Source organism: Electrona antarctica, assembly GCF_951216825.1.
Source record: "Electrona antarctica genome assembly, chromosome: 19".
Classification (NCBI taxonomy): Eukaryota; Metazoa; Chordata; class Actinopteri; order Myctophiformes; family Myctophidae; genus Electrona; species Electrona antarctica.
The window spans coordinates 32307320-32324707 of NC_136800.1; the positions used below are offsets into that span (position 1 = coordinate 32307320).

At 42.6% G+C, this 17388-nt stretch overlaps 1 protein-coding gene across 5 annotated transcripts in view; it reads right to left on the minus strand.

The window, feature by feature from the left end:
* Positions 1–88: 88 nt before the first annotated feature.
* LOC306943949 (ATP-dependent 6-phosphofructokinase, platelet type-like) overlaps positions 89–17388 on the minus strand; it is a 52691-nt gene continuing 35391 nt past the window's right edge. For 3 of the 5 annotated variants that reach the window (XM_079530513.1, XM_079530509.1, XM_079530510.1), the window contains 9 exons: positions 17284–17354; positions 15267–15354; positions 11474–11626; positions 7335–7499; positions 3626–3687; positions 2350–2461; positions 1922–2021; positions 1491–1596; positions 89–1118 (listed from right to left, as the gene is read on the minus strand). In XM_079530513.1, coding sequence (XP_079386639.1) covers positions 968–1118; positions 1491–1596; positions 1922–2021; positions 2350–2461; positions 3626–3687; positions 7335–7499; positions 11474–11626; positions 15267–15354; positions 17284–17354 — 1008 coding nt within the window. In that variant the 3' untranslated portion in view covers positions 89–967. Of the gene's footprint in view, positions 1119–1490; positions 1597–1921; positions 2022–2349; positions 2462–3625; positions 3688–7334; positions 7500–8963; positions 9117–11473; positions 11627–15266; positions 15355–17283; positions 17355–17388 lie in introns of all 5 variants that reach the window. The other 2 variants (XM_079530511.1, XM_079530512.1) reach the window with 1 other exon arrangement.

Genomic DNA, 17388 nt, shown 5'->3' on the forward strand with positions numbered 1-17388 from the left:
AAATACATTTCAGTGTTTCTTCTTATCCACATATTTTCCCACTGGTAATTAATGACAGACACTGAAACATTTCATAATTGTCATCCCAATAAATGCTTTAATATTCTATGACAGAGACCACTTGTATCACACCGTTGCCACACTGAAACATTTAATATTGCATACATACATCACCTCCATCTCACTGCCAACTGCCAAACTACAGTAACAACACAAAACTATTTTCTTGTGAATTAACCTGTTTAAGATGCTACACGTAAAGTGCAAGGTTGATACATAATTTTGTAAAGTGACATGAAACACTCACTTAAGCAGGTGAAAGCGCACACACACACACACGCGCAGCCTCTTCCTTCTCTTCCTAAAGCCTTTTATAAAACAAGTTTTCTTCCTACGTTAACCATAGTCCACCCAGCAAAGATTTGCGAGGGACAATGTAGCACATGGTTATTTTTCCTTATATCGGATAAACTGTTCTCGTAAGGCTTTTGTCAAACAATCCTCCTGGCACGTTGTGCCTCTCCTATTGGCTACAAGCAGCTTTTGGGAATACAATAGTAATGATACTGAAAGTGCTGTAAAGATTGACAAAGAGCTCAGTGCTTTTGCTCCACCTTCCTAAAGCGCATTAGCCTCAGGGTGTTTACATGGCATAGTGGATAAGTTAGCCAGCTAGCTTTTAAAATAAACTAAAAGTATACTTTAACATAAAATTATTTTAAATTTAAAAGTTCTACATTACTGGTAGGCTTTATAGCAAAATCTATTGTTATTTTGGCCAGGGGGACTAGAAAATACAAAGTTATCAGCCTTATTTCACTAAGATAGCTGGCTAGCTCACTTAGGCTAGCTCACTGAGGCTAAAGATAAGATAAACCTTTATTGATCCCCGGAGGGGAATTCAGGCTACATCCTGTTCTTGGAACATAGGTTGGAGAGTGACATGGCAGGGGCTGACTGGTTTGGTTCACATAGCGGAGACGTCGTTCTCGTGCCGGATGCGGGCGACGTGCTCCATCTGTCCAGAGTCAGACACGTCGTAGCTGGTCTTGTACTTGGCCAAGATCTTCATCAGAGGACGGAGCTTCAGCCACCATTGTTCCTTAGGGACCCTGTGACTGGAAGAGTGAACAAAACGACAGAATGAGGAAACCTTCCCTGCCAAATGGTGCCAAAACGACAGTATTCAAGTGTAAAGATCGCTACCAAAAAGTACAATTTGTGCAACAAGTTGCCATGTCACTGTTTAGGAACAGTGGAAATGTGACCAGTTTTCAGTTTATATATATTTCATGTCAGTTTGCAACTTTGCACAGTAACGTATAAATATAACACTGACTGTCCCTGGTAGCACCACCAACGGGTAACACTAAACTGAACATAATAGATTTCAATTGGGCTCATGACCTATATCCTGTCTCCCTCCAGTAACTGTCAAAGCACAAATGCCTAAAAAGAAAATAATTTATTAAAGATAATATTCGTCTTACACAAAGTCAGTCTCATCTTTCAGCTGAGCCAGAGGTTGGAAGTCCATGGCCCTGCGACGCATTCCCAGCAAGCAGCAGGTGTCTTCAGAGTTAGCAAACACTTTCCCTGTATGGTGGAGAAACATGGAAGGGATGTAGGTTTTACACACAGAGTAGAATACACATTATGGTAGACCTGCCCTGGACACAAATGCCTCAGTCGCACACATTTATACACAGAAAAAACCTGAGCCAAGATGGACTTTACACCTCACATAATGCACTGTCCACACTCACTAGAATGCCATTCACTTTATATCAAGAAAGGTTTAACTTGCACAATTTAACATGATAAAATACATCTGTATGCTATGCACAACGTTAAGGGTTCACACAGCAAATTATTAGTCACAGCTTAGATCATTGTTAGAATGTTAATTAGACTGATGTACCTTGTTTGAAATTGTCCTTGAGCTGTTTTGTGATCCACTGCATGGCCTTGGCAGCTACTTTGGTCCCAAAGTTCCTGTCAAACGGGGATGGAGCACCGCCCTGTGAAGGATATTGATTGAAATGATCAATGAATTGATGGACAAATAATAAACTAAAAACATACAAATTTTAAATACTTAAGTTTGTTTCGTGTAACATTTCAACTGCTGGCTAAACATTTCAAGATGTCTGTTTTAGTTCTAAAACTTTCTGCCGTCATTTCATGGTTTAATTTATCTCAGATAATCAACAAGTTAATATGAAAATGATAGATCGATGCAGCAGCCCTACTGTAAAGATTAAGAAAATCATTGTTGAAAGTGTGTGTGTGTGTGTGTGTGTGTGTGTGTGTGTGTGTGTGTGTGTGTGTATGCATGTTGTACTGTACCTGCTGCATGTGTCCAAGGACATTCTTCCTGCAGTCGAACACACCACGTCCCTCCTCAGAGTACAACTGGTAGATGAAATCTGTAGTGAAGTTCTCATTGCAGTTCTCATTCCTGTGAGACACAGACACAAACTGGGTTTAGTGCGATTATAATCAGGCATGAAAGGATTGATTTAATACATTCTTTTTAGTAATACAATCTGAGCAGTGATGCATTCTCTGAAAATGTGCTTCCTCAACACGTGAAAGTTTGTCTTTGACTGCTAGTCAACATATTAAGCAATGTGAAAATGATGTCTGCTTGTGTTCCGATAACCTGTGGTGAGCATTCATCTATCATCTCTGACTGTACTTTATTATTTTACCGGGTTAGATGAATTGCACAGATTCATCAAATGACTAAATACGGAGACAAATTAATCGATTGTGAAAATAGTCAGCTGCAGCCCCTAGATATACTATAGAATTTTGCGTCTATCTGGCCAGAATATTAAGACTACAGATGGCAATCTTAGCACCTGCACGCAGACAGAGCAATGTCACCTACAGGTAAACGCTGTCTATAACGCCACAGTACTGTATGTCCTACATTCACAGCTCTCTGTCGTGCTGGGAGTGCTTTCAAGAGTGTGATGACATAACGGGCTATAATAATAGACACCAACGATCACATTAAAAAAGTATCCTGCAGGGAAGAGTTCGCTAAAGGATTTCATAGCTGAGTATTACTGTTTCCATGCAGTTTTTGTCTGCCTGGTAAAACTCTGGTGTCTCCACACAAACACAAGCGTGCGCGCGCACACACACACACACACACATACATACACACACACACACACACACACACACACACACACACACACACACACACACACACACACACACCAGAACAGAAGGTCAGAGAAGTACGTCACCAGATGTCAAGGAAGCGTCACAGTGTAGTCATCTAAGAAAAAAAACTATCGAACAAACGAACTCTCTCTAGACATCTAGGAAACGACCTTCATCACAAAATGTCAAAGAAACCGCAATCACAATGCAACAAACCATGGACTAATTCTACCATAAAGTTTAATTGTAAACATTATAAACCACCGCTCTATCTTTTTACTCATCTGCTTCCCCTGCCTCAACCTTGGTTACAATTATATATGTCCAAAGTGGTTTCTATTAATAAACCAGATAAATAAGTCTCACACCTGTATCAACGCTAGAAACAAAAACTATTAGATATAAAGTACAAACATTCTCTTATGGTAAACCAAACAGCGCTCACCTCAGAATCAAACCTCTCTGAATGCTCGTCTTCATCTTCTCAGTTAGATGCTCCACATTGGCCTGAACGCAGCGAGAGAGAGAGATTAAGTGAGAGACAGAGACAGAGAGACAGTGAGAGAGACACAGACAGAGCAAGAGAGAGAGAGAGAGTGAGACAGATTACGCAGGTTGATGTTGTCTCTGTCTGTCTGTAACCTACATGAGATGTAACCAGCCACAAAACAGCCCCTTCAATCTTAGAAGACGGACAGGATGCAGGGTGCTATTATGACCACTAGGGGTCACTCTTTACTGCCTATGAATATACATAGGTCTCATTTTTAATAGGTTGAATTGAGGCATAATTACAATGCGGTATGCCAGTGTTATAATATAAATGCAATACTATGACCCTAATGATGTTTTACCCATTTTGTAAAACAACTCACTGAAAAACAATTGATCTAACTACTGCCCCCCCCTTTTTCCCTCACTGTATGTTTCTTTTCCCTTTTTACCTCCAATATGATGAATTCCTGTTCTGTTTTGTCTATATAGAAGTGTCTATTTGTACGTCTCTAAATGTTTTGATGAATTGAACATGGTGGACCCTCTTGTAAACAAGTGTAATGCTTAATTGGGTCGTCCACTCACAGTTAACAGCCTTTGTATTGAGTTTGTGCTTGAAATGTACTGTAATTCTGCAAACTGTTAATAAATATTTCAATCAATAAATGGTAAATGGTAAATGGTGCATTTATATAGCGCCTTTATCCAAGGCGCTTTACATAGATTGAGCATTACATTCACCCATTCACACACACATTCATACACTGATTGCGGCGGAAGCCATGCAAGGTACCAACCAGCACATCGGGAGCAATTTGGGGTTCAGTGTCTTGCCCAAGGACACTTCGTCATGTAGACAGGAGGAGCCGGGATTCAATCAATCAATCAATCAATACACAGGAATCAGGATACATTACAATAATGAACGGCTGGAATGCCTTCTGTGCAGCAGTGATCTGTCAGCATGCTGTATATGTGTAATGTGAGTATGGACAAACCACTAAATCCATCTCAGATAAGACTATTAGAAACCTTCTCATGCAACTTCCATGACATGTGTGTCAATCATGGAAGGAAGGAAGTGAGTTATTAATACATCCATCACACATGCTGCTGTGATCTAGGACTAGGTCACCTGCTCACTCCCAGACTATACACTCAGTGTATAGTCAGTGGCTGAATGGCACCTATTGGTCATTGTTCAGTTATTCAGTTAATGATCTTATATTTGCAGAAACAGACTTCAATGTAATGCATATTAATATAATCATCAACATGTACCGTAAATCCTCAAATAGTGATCCGGGCATGTATTTGTTTCAACTGTAGCAGGTACCAGGCTTTTATAGGAAGGAAGCGACTGTAGCAGGTACCAGGCTTTTATAGGAAGGAAGCAACTGTAGCAGGTACCAGGCTTTTATAGGAAGGAAGCGACTGTAGCAGGTACCAGGCTTTTATAGGAAGGAAGCAACTGTAGCAGGTACCAGGCTTTTATAGGAAGGAAGCGACTGTAGCAGGTACCAGGCTTTTATAGGAAGGAAGCGACTGTAGCAGGTACCAGGCTTTTATAGGAAGGAAGCAACTGTAGCAGGTACCAGGCTTTTATAGGAAGGAAGCGACTGTAGCAGGTACCAGGCTTTTATAGGAAGGAAGCGACTGTAGCAGGTACCAGGCTTTTATAGGAAGGAAGCGACTGTAGCAGGTACCAGGCTTTTATAGGAAGGAAGCGACTGTAGCAGGTACCAGGCTTTTATAGGAAGGAAGCGACTGTAGCAGGTACCAGGCTTTTATAGGAAGGAAGCATATATAAGAAGGAGGCCTATATTTCTAATTTTCAAACAGATCACAATGGATGAAACCACATGTTGTGTGAGTTTGAACCCAGTAATATGTACTCTGTTAATTTATTGAAACCAAGTACTGTATGAAATATTAAACAGTGCAGTTACACATGGTCACTCACTGCTAATTTCCAGCAGAACCTCTGAGGGTGCACGCGCCGCTCTCTGACCTGTCCAGAGGACCTCCCTTCCTGGATACCAGACGGTACCAGTCCCCCTGCCAACACTCTTCCACACTTTTCCTTTCCGAAGTTTTCCGGACGCAGTTTGCCCGGGGAGCGAGGCACGGAAACGGATTAGGGCACCAACACGTGCGTGCACCTCACCATTCCGGATTAGTAACAACGCACCGTTCGTTCCAGAGCAATGGCTGCTTTTAGCCGAAAAGCGCAGATCTACAAGCTGGGGGAAACACTTTTCTCGCGTTTTCTTTTTCATTAGGTCTTTAATGGTAGTCATTGACCCAGGCATGCTCTGTCTTCCTATTTCTATTGATTGAACCACATGACGTCACAGCCCAGCAGGAAAACGGGCCCGGGAATAAAGATCTACACAAGCCCACAATTAGCAGTTGCTGTTATTAAGTATTAAGCATTTGCTTGATTGTCTGTCAGTCAGACATTTTATTAGAGAGAGAGAGAGAGAGAGAGAGAGAGAGAGAGAGAGAGAGAGAGAGAGAGAGAGAGGCCTGTGATGTTTAAAGGGATCATAAGAGCTCCGGCTGAGCTTAACAATGGAGAAGGCACTTTTTACTGACAGGGTATATGTGTGCAAGTGCCTGCAGGATACATGTGTGAATAACAACAGTATACTGTATACCTCACCTGCAGTTCAGGAGGACTGATTGTTATTATGAACAGTTTATGTCTCACGTGATGCAGGATGGATGAATAACAACCGTTATATGTCCCATCTTATATCTTATTATATGTCCCATCTTCAGTTGAGGATACATTTTAAGAATAACAGCAGTGTACATGTATATCCCATCTTCAGTCCAGGATACTTGATAAAGAACAGTGTATGTCTCACTTAATGCAGGATTCATTCATTATTTAACAACAGTGTACTGTATAGCTCGACTCTCACCTGCAGTTGTTCAGTATACATTGCATAACAGTGTGTAGGTCTCATCTAGTGCAGGATACATTCATGCAAAACAGTGTACAGAGCATTGGTTCTCAAAGTGGGGCCAGGGGACCGCCATGGTTCCGCGAGGGGGTTCCAAATGGACACTTACAGGACCGTGACTCTGAGTTATTGGAGTCCTTGAAATGAAAAGGTTTTAGAACCATGGAATAAAGTACCGAAGTCTGAGACCACGCCGCGTGGGGTCAGTACGGATTATATACTCTGTACTTTGACTTACTGTACTTGACAGTACTTGACGGAGTTTGCATGTTCTCCCCGTGTCCCCTAGGGTAGGTAACCTCACAAAAACATGCAGTAATCCTGGTCTCTAAAACAAACTGCCTCCCCCTGGCCAGCCGGGGCGCCTGATGGAGGGGAAAGGAACTGGTTGGAATAACGTGTTCCTTCCATGCGCTACGTCCAACCAGGGAAACTCCCCCCTGTCACGTGTAAAGGAGCAACTTGGACACTCAGGCAGGAAGGAAGCATGAGTTCAAGTCCGTTGCTCTCCCCATGTCCCCCATATATGGGGACTAGGTTGGCGGAGGGTGTGTAGAGAGCCCAGGATCACATTAGATAATTGGCACAGGGGTGAAAAAATTGGTTACAAAATCGAGGGATACAAATTTTAGGGGTACTTGACAGTGACTTACCGTCACTGTGATATTACAGTATATTATGTCTCACCTGCAGCTCACGGATGTCAAAGGGTTCTTCATGGATGTAGACGGCGTCGGCCCCTGCAGCCAGACCCCCCACACTGGCCAGGTAGCCACAGTAGCCCCCCATGGTCTCAATGATGAACACACGCCGCTTCGTTCCACTGGCTGACTGCTTAATGCGGTCACAGGTCTGTGCAAGCATGCACGCATACACACGCACGTGCGCACACGGCACGCAAGCACCCACACCAAGGGTAGCCAGACATACAGTGCATACATATCCAGGAATATACACATAGACACAAACAAGATACACATATACAGTGTACACACACACCAAAGTAAGCCATAAGAACACAAACAGGGGGAGGGCACGCACGCAGCCACACACGCACGCACGCACGCACGCACGCACGCACGCACGCACACACACACACACACACACACACACACACACACACACACACACACACACACACACACACACACACACACACACACACACACACACACACACACACACACACACACACTGTCATTAATCAACATAATGATAGATTTTCCCATACGATTGGCATGCAAGTGAAAACATTCTTTTGTAAAAACACTATATAAAACTGACAACATCAAGACATGCCTGCTATCTTTTACATGCTACATGCAGACCTGGGTCCAATAAACGATTCATATAATTATTTGCCTTTGTGTTAAGAATCTGGGGGACCAGCTGGGTGGGGTTTGGCACATTCATTATTTTTAATGAATATTTAAACGACATTCAAATGCTCAACTGTCTGTTTTTTTTTATTTAACATTTTCCTGCATTTGGTACCACAATGAGACAACATGTCATTGACAATGTGTGGAAATGGCAGAACCGGAAGCTCGCTACCCGTTGTGAGCTTGTAGATCGCCTATTTTAAGAGATTTGGTGGCAGAGTGAAAAAGGACCTACGAGTTTACCCGTGAGACATAAGGCTTTCACAAAGAGTCCAAACACCTAACCAGAGAAATATTATAGCAACTACACTACACATTGATGCAGGTATAGAATGTGTATTCAACCTTTACATTGCAACAGTTGAGCTTGTTGGTGTAGTCTCCTGTGTGTGGCAGCCAAGAGGTCAGTGATTGTTGACAGTCAATATGTGGCCACCATAACACCAACATACTTACTTTTCTAACAGTGGTTCCTGCTGATTATCTGTATACTGTATGTAAATAATATATACTGTAGCTTAATTTTTTTTTTTTACTCTAACCTTGCTTTTTTGTTCTTTTCTTCTTCTTTTTTTTACATTTCACAAGTAAGTAAAGCAACTAGCTAGACTAATTTAAAGATAAATGTATTACTTTCTATTGATCTAAACAAAGTAATGTAGGATCGAGTAGTAGCGCACAATCGACCTCTTGAAGACAGTTGCTGGCCGCAAAGTGAACTGAGATCAATCAAAGTGTAGAAAATAGAGCACTGTAGCTTTGCCAATTTCTATTTAGGCGTTACACAGATTCTTCAGTCTGAAGAAGAGCGTGGTCTCCAAACGTCACTCTGTGTAACTCTGAAATAAAGCTTTGGCAAAGGGAGCTACAGTGTGAGGCTATTTTCTTTTTTAACTTTCAGTACTGTACCGTCTCCTTGACGACTATACCTTACCTCCACGATGGCATTGAGTGAGGTGTCAGCCCCGATGGTGAGGTCAGTGCCCGGTACATTGTTACTAATGGTGGCCGGCACTATGACCATGGGGACGCAGAACTCCTCGTGGTACTTCCGGAGCTCGTAGAGCTGCAGCAGACACTCAAAGGCCTGATGGCCCGTTAACAAGCGGTTAGAACCCACCAGGGGGCGCACTACACAGAGAGCCTTACAGTGCTATGTTACTGTACTGTGTGGTGGGAGAGGCTACAATGTTAGGCAGGACGTCTAAAGAAGTCTGAAGGGGCTCCCTTGGCCTGTGTCCTTTTGGGCTGCGATTGTAGCAGACAGGTCTGGAAATCAGGCCTCTCTCTGCTTTTCTGCACCTCTTATAGAAAGTGACTTCAAAATCAATATTGACTGCTGATTGTCTGTCAATGTATGCAAAGCCTGAAGGGGTAAATGCACCATTTACCAAAGCTATAATGAGTTTCAAGAAGATTAGTAAAGGTGATTGCACACTGGTGTGTTTTTGTCGCTGCGTTTTGCCGAAAGTAGTAGGCCATCACTAGCTGTCAGCCTGTGACTAACATCCAACTAGACCCCACTAGACAACTGCGGAAAACGGATCAAATAGACCCTGGTCTGAAAAAACTACATACGGACGAAATATTCGGCGGCATTGTGCAAACGTGAATTTCTTTTATGTCCTCCGAAAGTCGCTCCGATATTCGTCCAAAAAACGCACCAGTGTGCAAACACCTTAACTGATCCAAGATTCCCTTGGACAAAACAAGCTAAACTGTACATGTCAGGTCTGTTTTAGCTACTTTATGGGAGAACAGTATAACCAACAAGCCAGTAATAGTGAGGAAACAGGGAAAGGAAGCCACTGCAGATCATTGAGGGTGCGTTGGGATATAGCATACTGAGTGCACTGTGCAATACAAACTAATATGTGAGAGCGCTCCTGGTGCGCCTATCCGAACACACCCTATGACACAGTCCTGTAACATGTATAGTGCCTGCTGTGTGGGTGTGACTCTCTCCGTGTGATAGAGGGCTTTGGCTTCCCATTGGCCGAGAGGAGACATGAGGGGCAGGGCTGTCAACCTGACCGACGTCTAACGGTGATGAACAGGATGGATCAGGATCACACTAGCGACATTTCCATTTTTGTCCTGGAGCTTGAGTAGCAGTACGCGTCAGGCATGCAGACAATGCTCAGTCAAAACAAGATGCAGGAGGGGCCTTGGTCTGGTTCAAACCAACAATGATATGAGTGACAGTTAGTATTTACATGAATGAAAACAGGTTAGTGATGTTCTAATGAATAGTTATGTCACTTAAAGGAAATCATGTTTAGAATCTCAAGAAGTTAAATGTTCCGCAAATGATATTCCTCAACAGAGGACCATCCCCGGTCAGGGTCTTTTTGTCCCATCTGTACCAAATCTAACCCATTTGGATGAATATACAAAAATGGCTTTAATGATGGCTGAAAGGTTAGGTTAGTTTGACTGATGGAATTGCCAAAACAAAAGGTTTTAATAATAGTAACACCTACCCAACATGCAAACTAGACCCCTTTAGTTTTGAAGAGGAAGTGTTGTGTTATGTTGTATTGTACCAGACCACGCACCAGTCATCTGCTGTTTACCAAACACACACATACGCACGTTGCTGCGGGTCATTCCAAGGCCAGGCCACGGGCCAAACATGCCACAGAACGTCACTGCATGCCTCTAACACTTACCTGGGATACATGCTGAGCTGACATTAACCAGCGAGAACAATCTATGTGTTCTGTACGACGTGTACTTCAATATGAAAACACTGGCTTATTAGCTGAAGGATTACATTTGTCCGAGTGCATTGTCTCCGAGTGTGGTGTCTTTTACTACCTCTCCTGGAGGTTCAGTGTTCAGTGGTTGTAATACCACGAGTAGCTCCATCATCTTGGACGTGAACTGAATCATCACAAAACAGCTTCAGAACATTTTGTGAAAATGCTGTTGTTTTGGTGAAATCCACGACTAATGACAGTGAAACATGTAATATTATCCTATAAAATCTGCTCATTAGCAGGTCAGCTTGCTCTATTCTAGCTCCTCAGTTTAGAAATTAGTTGAATGACAATTTCCTAATCATAACTGTCCAACTAAACTGAAAACTGTGCACTTGTTCTGCATGGTTAATGTCAGGTGACGAGCACCGATCAGCAAAGCCCCCAGATTTGACCGGATGGGTGGTTTGTGTGTGCGCACACACACACACACACACACACACACACACACACACACACACACACACACACACACACACACACACACACACACACACACACACACACACACACACACACACACACACACACACACACACACACACACACACACACACACACACACACACACACACACCACACACACACACACACACACACACACACACACACACACACACACACACACACACACACACACACACACACACACACACACACCACACTCTCCAGCCACACTTACATCAGTAATAGCGTTCAGAGCAGTGTCTGCACCAATGCTGAGGTCTGAACCAGGTATATTGTTGGAGACCGTAGCCGGGACCATAACCATAGGAACACAGAACTCGCTATGTTTGTCCCGCAAGTCGGAAAGCTCCAGCAGTCCAAGGTAGGCCTGCAGTAATGAGGCAGAGCCATGAGGGTTTGTCAGAAGTTATGGGACATGGACAAGGCGTGGGAGGGCTTATATAAATAATCGCTTGAAATGCCTGCAATTTACTAGTTGGGCAAGTAGGAACGACTCTCCCACTGCCTATGCTGGTGATTTATGTTAATGCAGATCCCAGCAATGTACTGGTATTCCAGTGGAAACACAGGTTACATTGGGGGAAACCGGAGGTATTAAATAGACCTGGGGGCTAGTGGGGGGTGAAGATTGTAAGGGCAGCAGTGACAGGTTGAGGGAGGGGCTTGTATATGGGAGCCTGGGGTATCCTACAGGTGCTACTATTAACCCATGTATTCACTTTGCATCATGCATAGTTGTTTAACTTGTTTACATGACCAATAGATGAAGGCATGGCGATAATCAGGAGTCTGAATATATATGGAATATATCCATGAGTCTAATATTTGTGATTTACTTAGAATATAAGTCCATAAATTATACGCTATGCAAGTTAGAGAACAGTGACTATCTTTGGCTGAAGGTAGAGGTACGACCAGAGATAGAATAAGTGTTGATCAAGCCCCCAGAACGGCTGGGCAACGTTGAAGCTACCGGCGGTAGTGGTCAAAACTGGAACTGCAGGCGGACTGGGCCCAGGATAAATTCATGAATGAATTTCGTGACGTAGAGGTACCGCAAGAACAGCACGAGGGGTACTATCATAGGAGGCAACCAATCATCTCACCGCTCGAGGGGTACTACCCGGAAGACTGACGAAGTCTTCCGGGTAGTACCCCTCGAGCATTGATATGATGCAAAGTGAATACATGGATTAATGTAGCACCTGTAGGACACACCAGGCTCCCATATACAAGCCCCTCCCTCAACCAGTCAATGCTGCCCTTCAAAACGCCACTGAGCAACTTCTATTGAAGTTAATAGTGGAGGGTGGCTCCACTATTCGCTCCTCATGCACTCTCTAGATATATTATAACTCTATGGTTTTTTTATACTAGAGGAAATGGAACACTGACAGGGTGTGGGAGGGGTGTAGTGGTTGGTGGGGCCATGGGGAGGGAGCCAGGCCTATCACGACGGACGCCGAGACACATGGGAAGCTCTAGCCTGGCTAATAAGCCAGACTCAAATCACACGTGTGGTATTTGAGTCTGGAGATGCTGTGTATGGATCTTGTTTCCCGGGGGGCGGGTTCAAATATTTTCTCTTGACGCAATTGGTCAGAGCTACTGTCAGTCAAAGGTCTCAAGCATTGAACGTGACTGTACCAAAGCCCGCCCATATTGCATACTGTGTCCCGATTGGCCACACCAGTTCTCTGGTGTAGGAAATGGGCGTACAATTGAGCCTCTCCAGACCGTAATCCGCCGGCAGGCAATACGTTTTTTTTGCCAACGGCTGATTCGGTCTGGCTTATTAGCCAGGCTAGGGAAGCTCCACACAGACAGACAGGGATGGGTCAAACACTGGGAGAGAACCCATGTTATGATTCATGAAACAATCTAGGATTGTGACTAGATTGTATAGTAAATGGAGCTGAATGATATGAATGTGATGAATAAATGAATAAATGTTCAAATGAAAGTGGTGTGATGTGAAAACAGTGAAAATGGATGAAAAAGGATTTAAATTCAATACACAATATGATGATACCATATGGCAATGTTTCTCAGTTGGGCCAAGCGGGCCCCTATGTCTGTGTAATTCAAGCAGTCCCTGAAATAATGAAAATATATATTTGAAAAATATCCCATGGCCTTTAGGCCTACAGATATATATCGTATTTGCTCAAATAGTGACTGGAGCTCGATTCAACCTCAACGGCATGAGGTAAGAGGCTTTTCTTTTAGACAGCCTTGTATTAGAGGTAGATAAATCCCTCTCTTTGATAAGTATATTTGTTCATATTTTAGTATAAAGCCTCATTTTGATCCGGTCCTTAAACTCAACATTTCCTGTATCTGTTTCTGGGAACGGATACAGGATACAGAGAAGCCCTCTAGCATTTCAGTGAAATGTAGCTACAAATACAAATAAGAATAAGTGTTTACCACACGTGATATTTTATACAGTTGTATTACAATGAACCGGTTTTCCTAACAATTAGCCTATAATGCAATTCGTGTTTCTGTCTAATTGTTTTTCAGGGGGGGGATCCAGTACCCCAAAAAGGTTGAGAACCACTGCCATATGTTATAATAATATGAAACAATATTTGTAAACAATTAAAAACTACAGTACTCATACTACTCAATAATAATGGAGATAGTTTGATATCATCTAGCCCTGAAACATGACTGTCATAATCATGACGGTCATGGCGCAACTTCAGCCTGTTTTTCGGGACTGCTTCATTTACAAAGCAAACGTGTACATAAACGTTCAGATTTCAAATATAAAGTGCTCACCAAAGGTGTCACAGATGTTAGAATTTTGCTGGGTCGGCTATTCCGTATTGTTCAATAAAAAGCATTTTAATCCGGCCGCCTCAGCAATTTTTCTGAAAATGGGTGCGTTCGGAAATTCACAATTGCACACCGGGAGCGCACTCGCCTATTAGTTTGTATTGGCAGTGCGGTCAGTGTGCCTATATCGAACACACCCAGTGTATCAGGGTGCAATACACCTCCCAACCGATAGGGGTGCATAGTTGAACGCCTATGGCGAAAAAATTGAGAACCGTCACTCAGATAAAAATGCTTTTTATTGAACAGCGTGGAATACACGAGTGCCGACCCAGCAACATTCTAAAATCCGTGGCACCTTTGGGTGAGCACTTTATATTTGAAATCTGAACGTTTATTTATACGTTTGCTTTGTAAATGTAGCAGTACCAAAAACAGGCTGAAGTTGCGCCATGACGCTCGTGAAGTACGAGCGTCATGTGAACCATGGCAAGATATCATCTAGCAGGCTCTGAATCCTCCAGACACATCCCACATCATAGGTTGTTGTCTTTGACACAAATACACAGGACTGCATTCAGGTCAAATACACAGGGCTGCCCGCAGGTCAAATACACAGGACTGCACTCAGGTCAAATACACAGGGCTGCCCGCAGGTCAAATACATTAAACAGCTGACGTGTCGAATTAAAGGGGTGGTTGTGTTGTGGTATATGACCAAGTCAGTTACAGCTGTGGCCTGGTGTAGCCAAGTGGTCCTCAAAGTGGGTCTGGGGACCCCCAGGGGCAACATTTGTTAATATAGCAAGTACCGCTACTTTAAACCTATGTATATTGAGAATAGCCAATCTACAAGTTCACAGCGCGTCGTGATGTGACGTGTTTTGAGCTTATAAAGCTATTTTCAAAAACATTAATAAAAAATAAAATAAAAACATAATTTGTTTTTTGAATATTTTTGAAACATTTTAACACCACCCACAAATCCTGTATTGAGGTCCCTGGCTGGCACAACATATTTTCAGATGGGGGTCTGCAGCCAAATACATATTAATTTGGGGGTCCTTGATTTGAAAACGTTTGAGACAGCCATGGAGAACACAGAGCAAACCAGAATCTCCTTATATGTTATGTTATTATGCTAATAGTAATTAAATTCCATTATGAGCTGCTGGCACTATGCTTAATAATCAACTGCAGCAGGCTGAACTATGTTTACATACCTCAAACCCGCCAATGACGAGCAGAGCATTGATGTTGTATTTCCTCATCTGTTCAGCTATCTTATCCGCATGCTTGGCTGGAAGAGTTCTACGATATGGAAGATATGAACACTCAACCGTGCAAATCAATGTGAATAACAATGACTTGAAGTGTCTTGAAGTTAGCGAGACAATTAAATACTACAATACAGGCTTTGTAATTGTAAACAGTGTGCCTTGGATCCTTTGTTATGTCCCCTTGAAGAGATTCTACAAACTAATGGAACTTAAACACTACAGTACATACATTTATTATTCTTAGTGAATCAGGTTTTTCATTCTGACTTGTACTGACTTCACCCATTTTCAATCTATCTTCATTGCTCCTGACAAAAAAAGGTACCATTTCTGGTACCATCTTTCTGTGGAAAACGCCAGAAACCCGCCTACCAGTAACATCATCATTAAGCAGGTTTTTGTTTTTTCAAAAAAGATTTCAATTTGATTTCATTGCTAAACCAATGGCTTCCATTACAGCATGCTAACTTTCCAGGCAGAGAAAGCCTGCAGTTTCTATTAACTTGGTCTTGGATTCCCCATTGATGATGATCTGTGTAGTCATGCGAAACAGAGCTTTTGAGAAACGATGACATCACCGCTCATTAGCGCATATCATTTTTACTATAATTAGGTGAGAAATGCAGCTTGCGCCTGCATGGAAACTACACGGATATCTATCCGATTGTTCATGTTTTTATATCACTGTTAACAACTTTAAAACTTATGTTGCATCAACTGCAGTACGTCACCAGCGAGCAAAGGCTCTGCTCTGGTCTGCTGCATCCAATAGGCCTAATAAATAATATCAGCCATTTGTATTGGTGCCGAGTGCGAAGCTTGAACAATAGGTTAATTGCGGACTGTGTTCAATGTGTTTCTGCGTTTGTGTGTGGACACAGATATCTCTGTCATATGGGCAGGGATATTTCTTAAAACGGAGGATGAAAATATCAGTTTTGTAAAAGGTATAGCCCAGGTATAGCCCAGGCCTGAGACACAGTGATTGTCACAGTGCAAAGGCAGGAGTTTTAGGACCCAAATGCAGACCGATAGGCACAGGCAGAGTACTTCAATTCAAGGTTTTCATTCCAAAAAACACTAGCAAGTAGCGAGTAAATATAACAGGGATAACAGGACACAGGTGAACACAACTGACAATCAACACTGGGATAGGCTGGGGAACTAAGTGGACACAGGTGGAAACACTGACAATTCACAAGACAGGTTAGACAATGCAGGCAAAGTCAAACAGTAACTATAGGCAGACAGGAAACACTAGGAAGAATACTACAAAATAAGAGTACACAGGTGTAGGGTAAAACTAAACTGCAACCAAGAAACAGGAAAACCAAATAGGACTACTGCAAAATCACAGGAAAACAAACAATAAAGTAAAACACGAACTAACCAAAACACAAGAAGCACATGAAAATAACAACAGGGAGACAGAACATGTCACGGAACATGTCAACAAAAATGGTGCCACATTTTAACGAGCATTAGTGAGGACCATATATGAAGATACGTTGAAAATGGGTGAAGTCGTCCTTTAAGTTGATTAACTTTATTTACAAAAAGTACATATTTATAAATAATAATAATAATGTACACCAGATGATGGTGATAAGAGTTAGAACAGTGATTGGGTCAGCAGCACAACACCCGTAAAATCTGAATCCCCCCCACAGCCCCCCCCCCCCCCTTTTCCCCTCACTGTATATGTTTCTTTTCCCTTTTTACCTCCTTTATGATGAATTCCTGTTCTGTTCTTTGACTATATAGAAGTGTCTATCTGTACGTCTCTAAATGTTTTGATGAATTGAACATGGTGGACCCTCTTGTAAACAAGTGTAATGCTTAATTGGGTCGTCCACTCACAGTTAACAGTCTTTGTATTGAAGTTTGTGCTTGAAATGTACTGTAATTTTGCAAACTGTTAATAAATATTTCAATCAATCAATCAATCAATCAATCATACCTCTTTGTTCCAAGCAGGGAGCCTCCCAGGCCGGTCCAGCCACCTACATCTCCCCACTTCATCTCCTGAATCTGTTGGGACAGAAAAACATACAGAATAATAGAA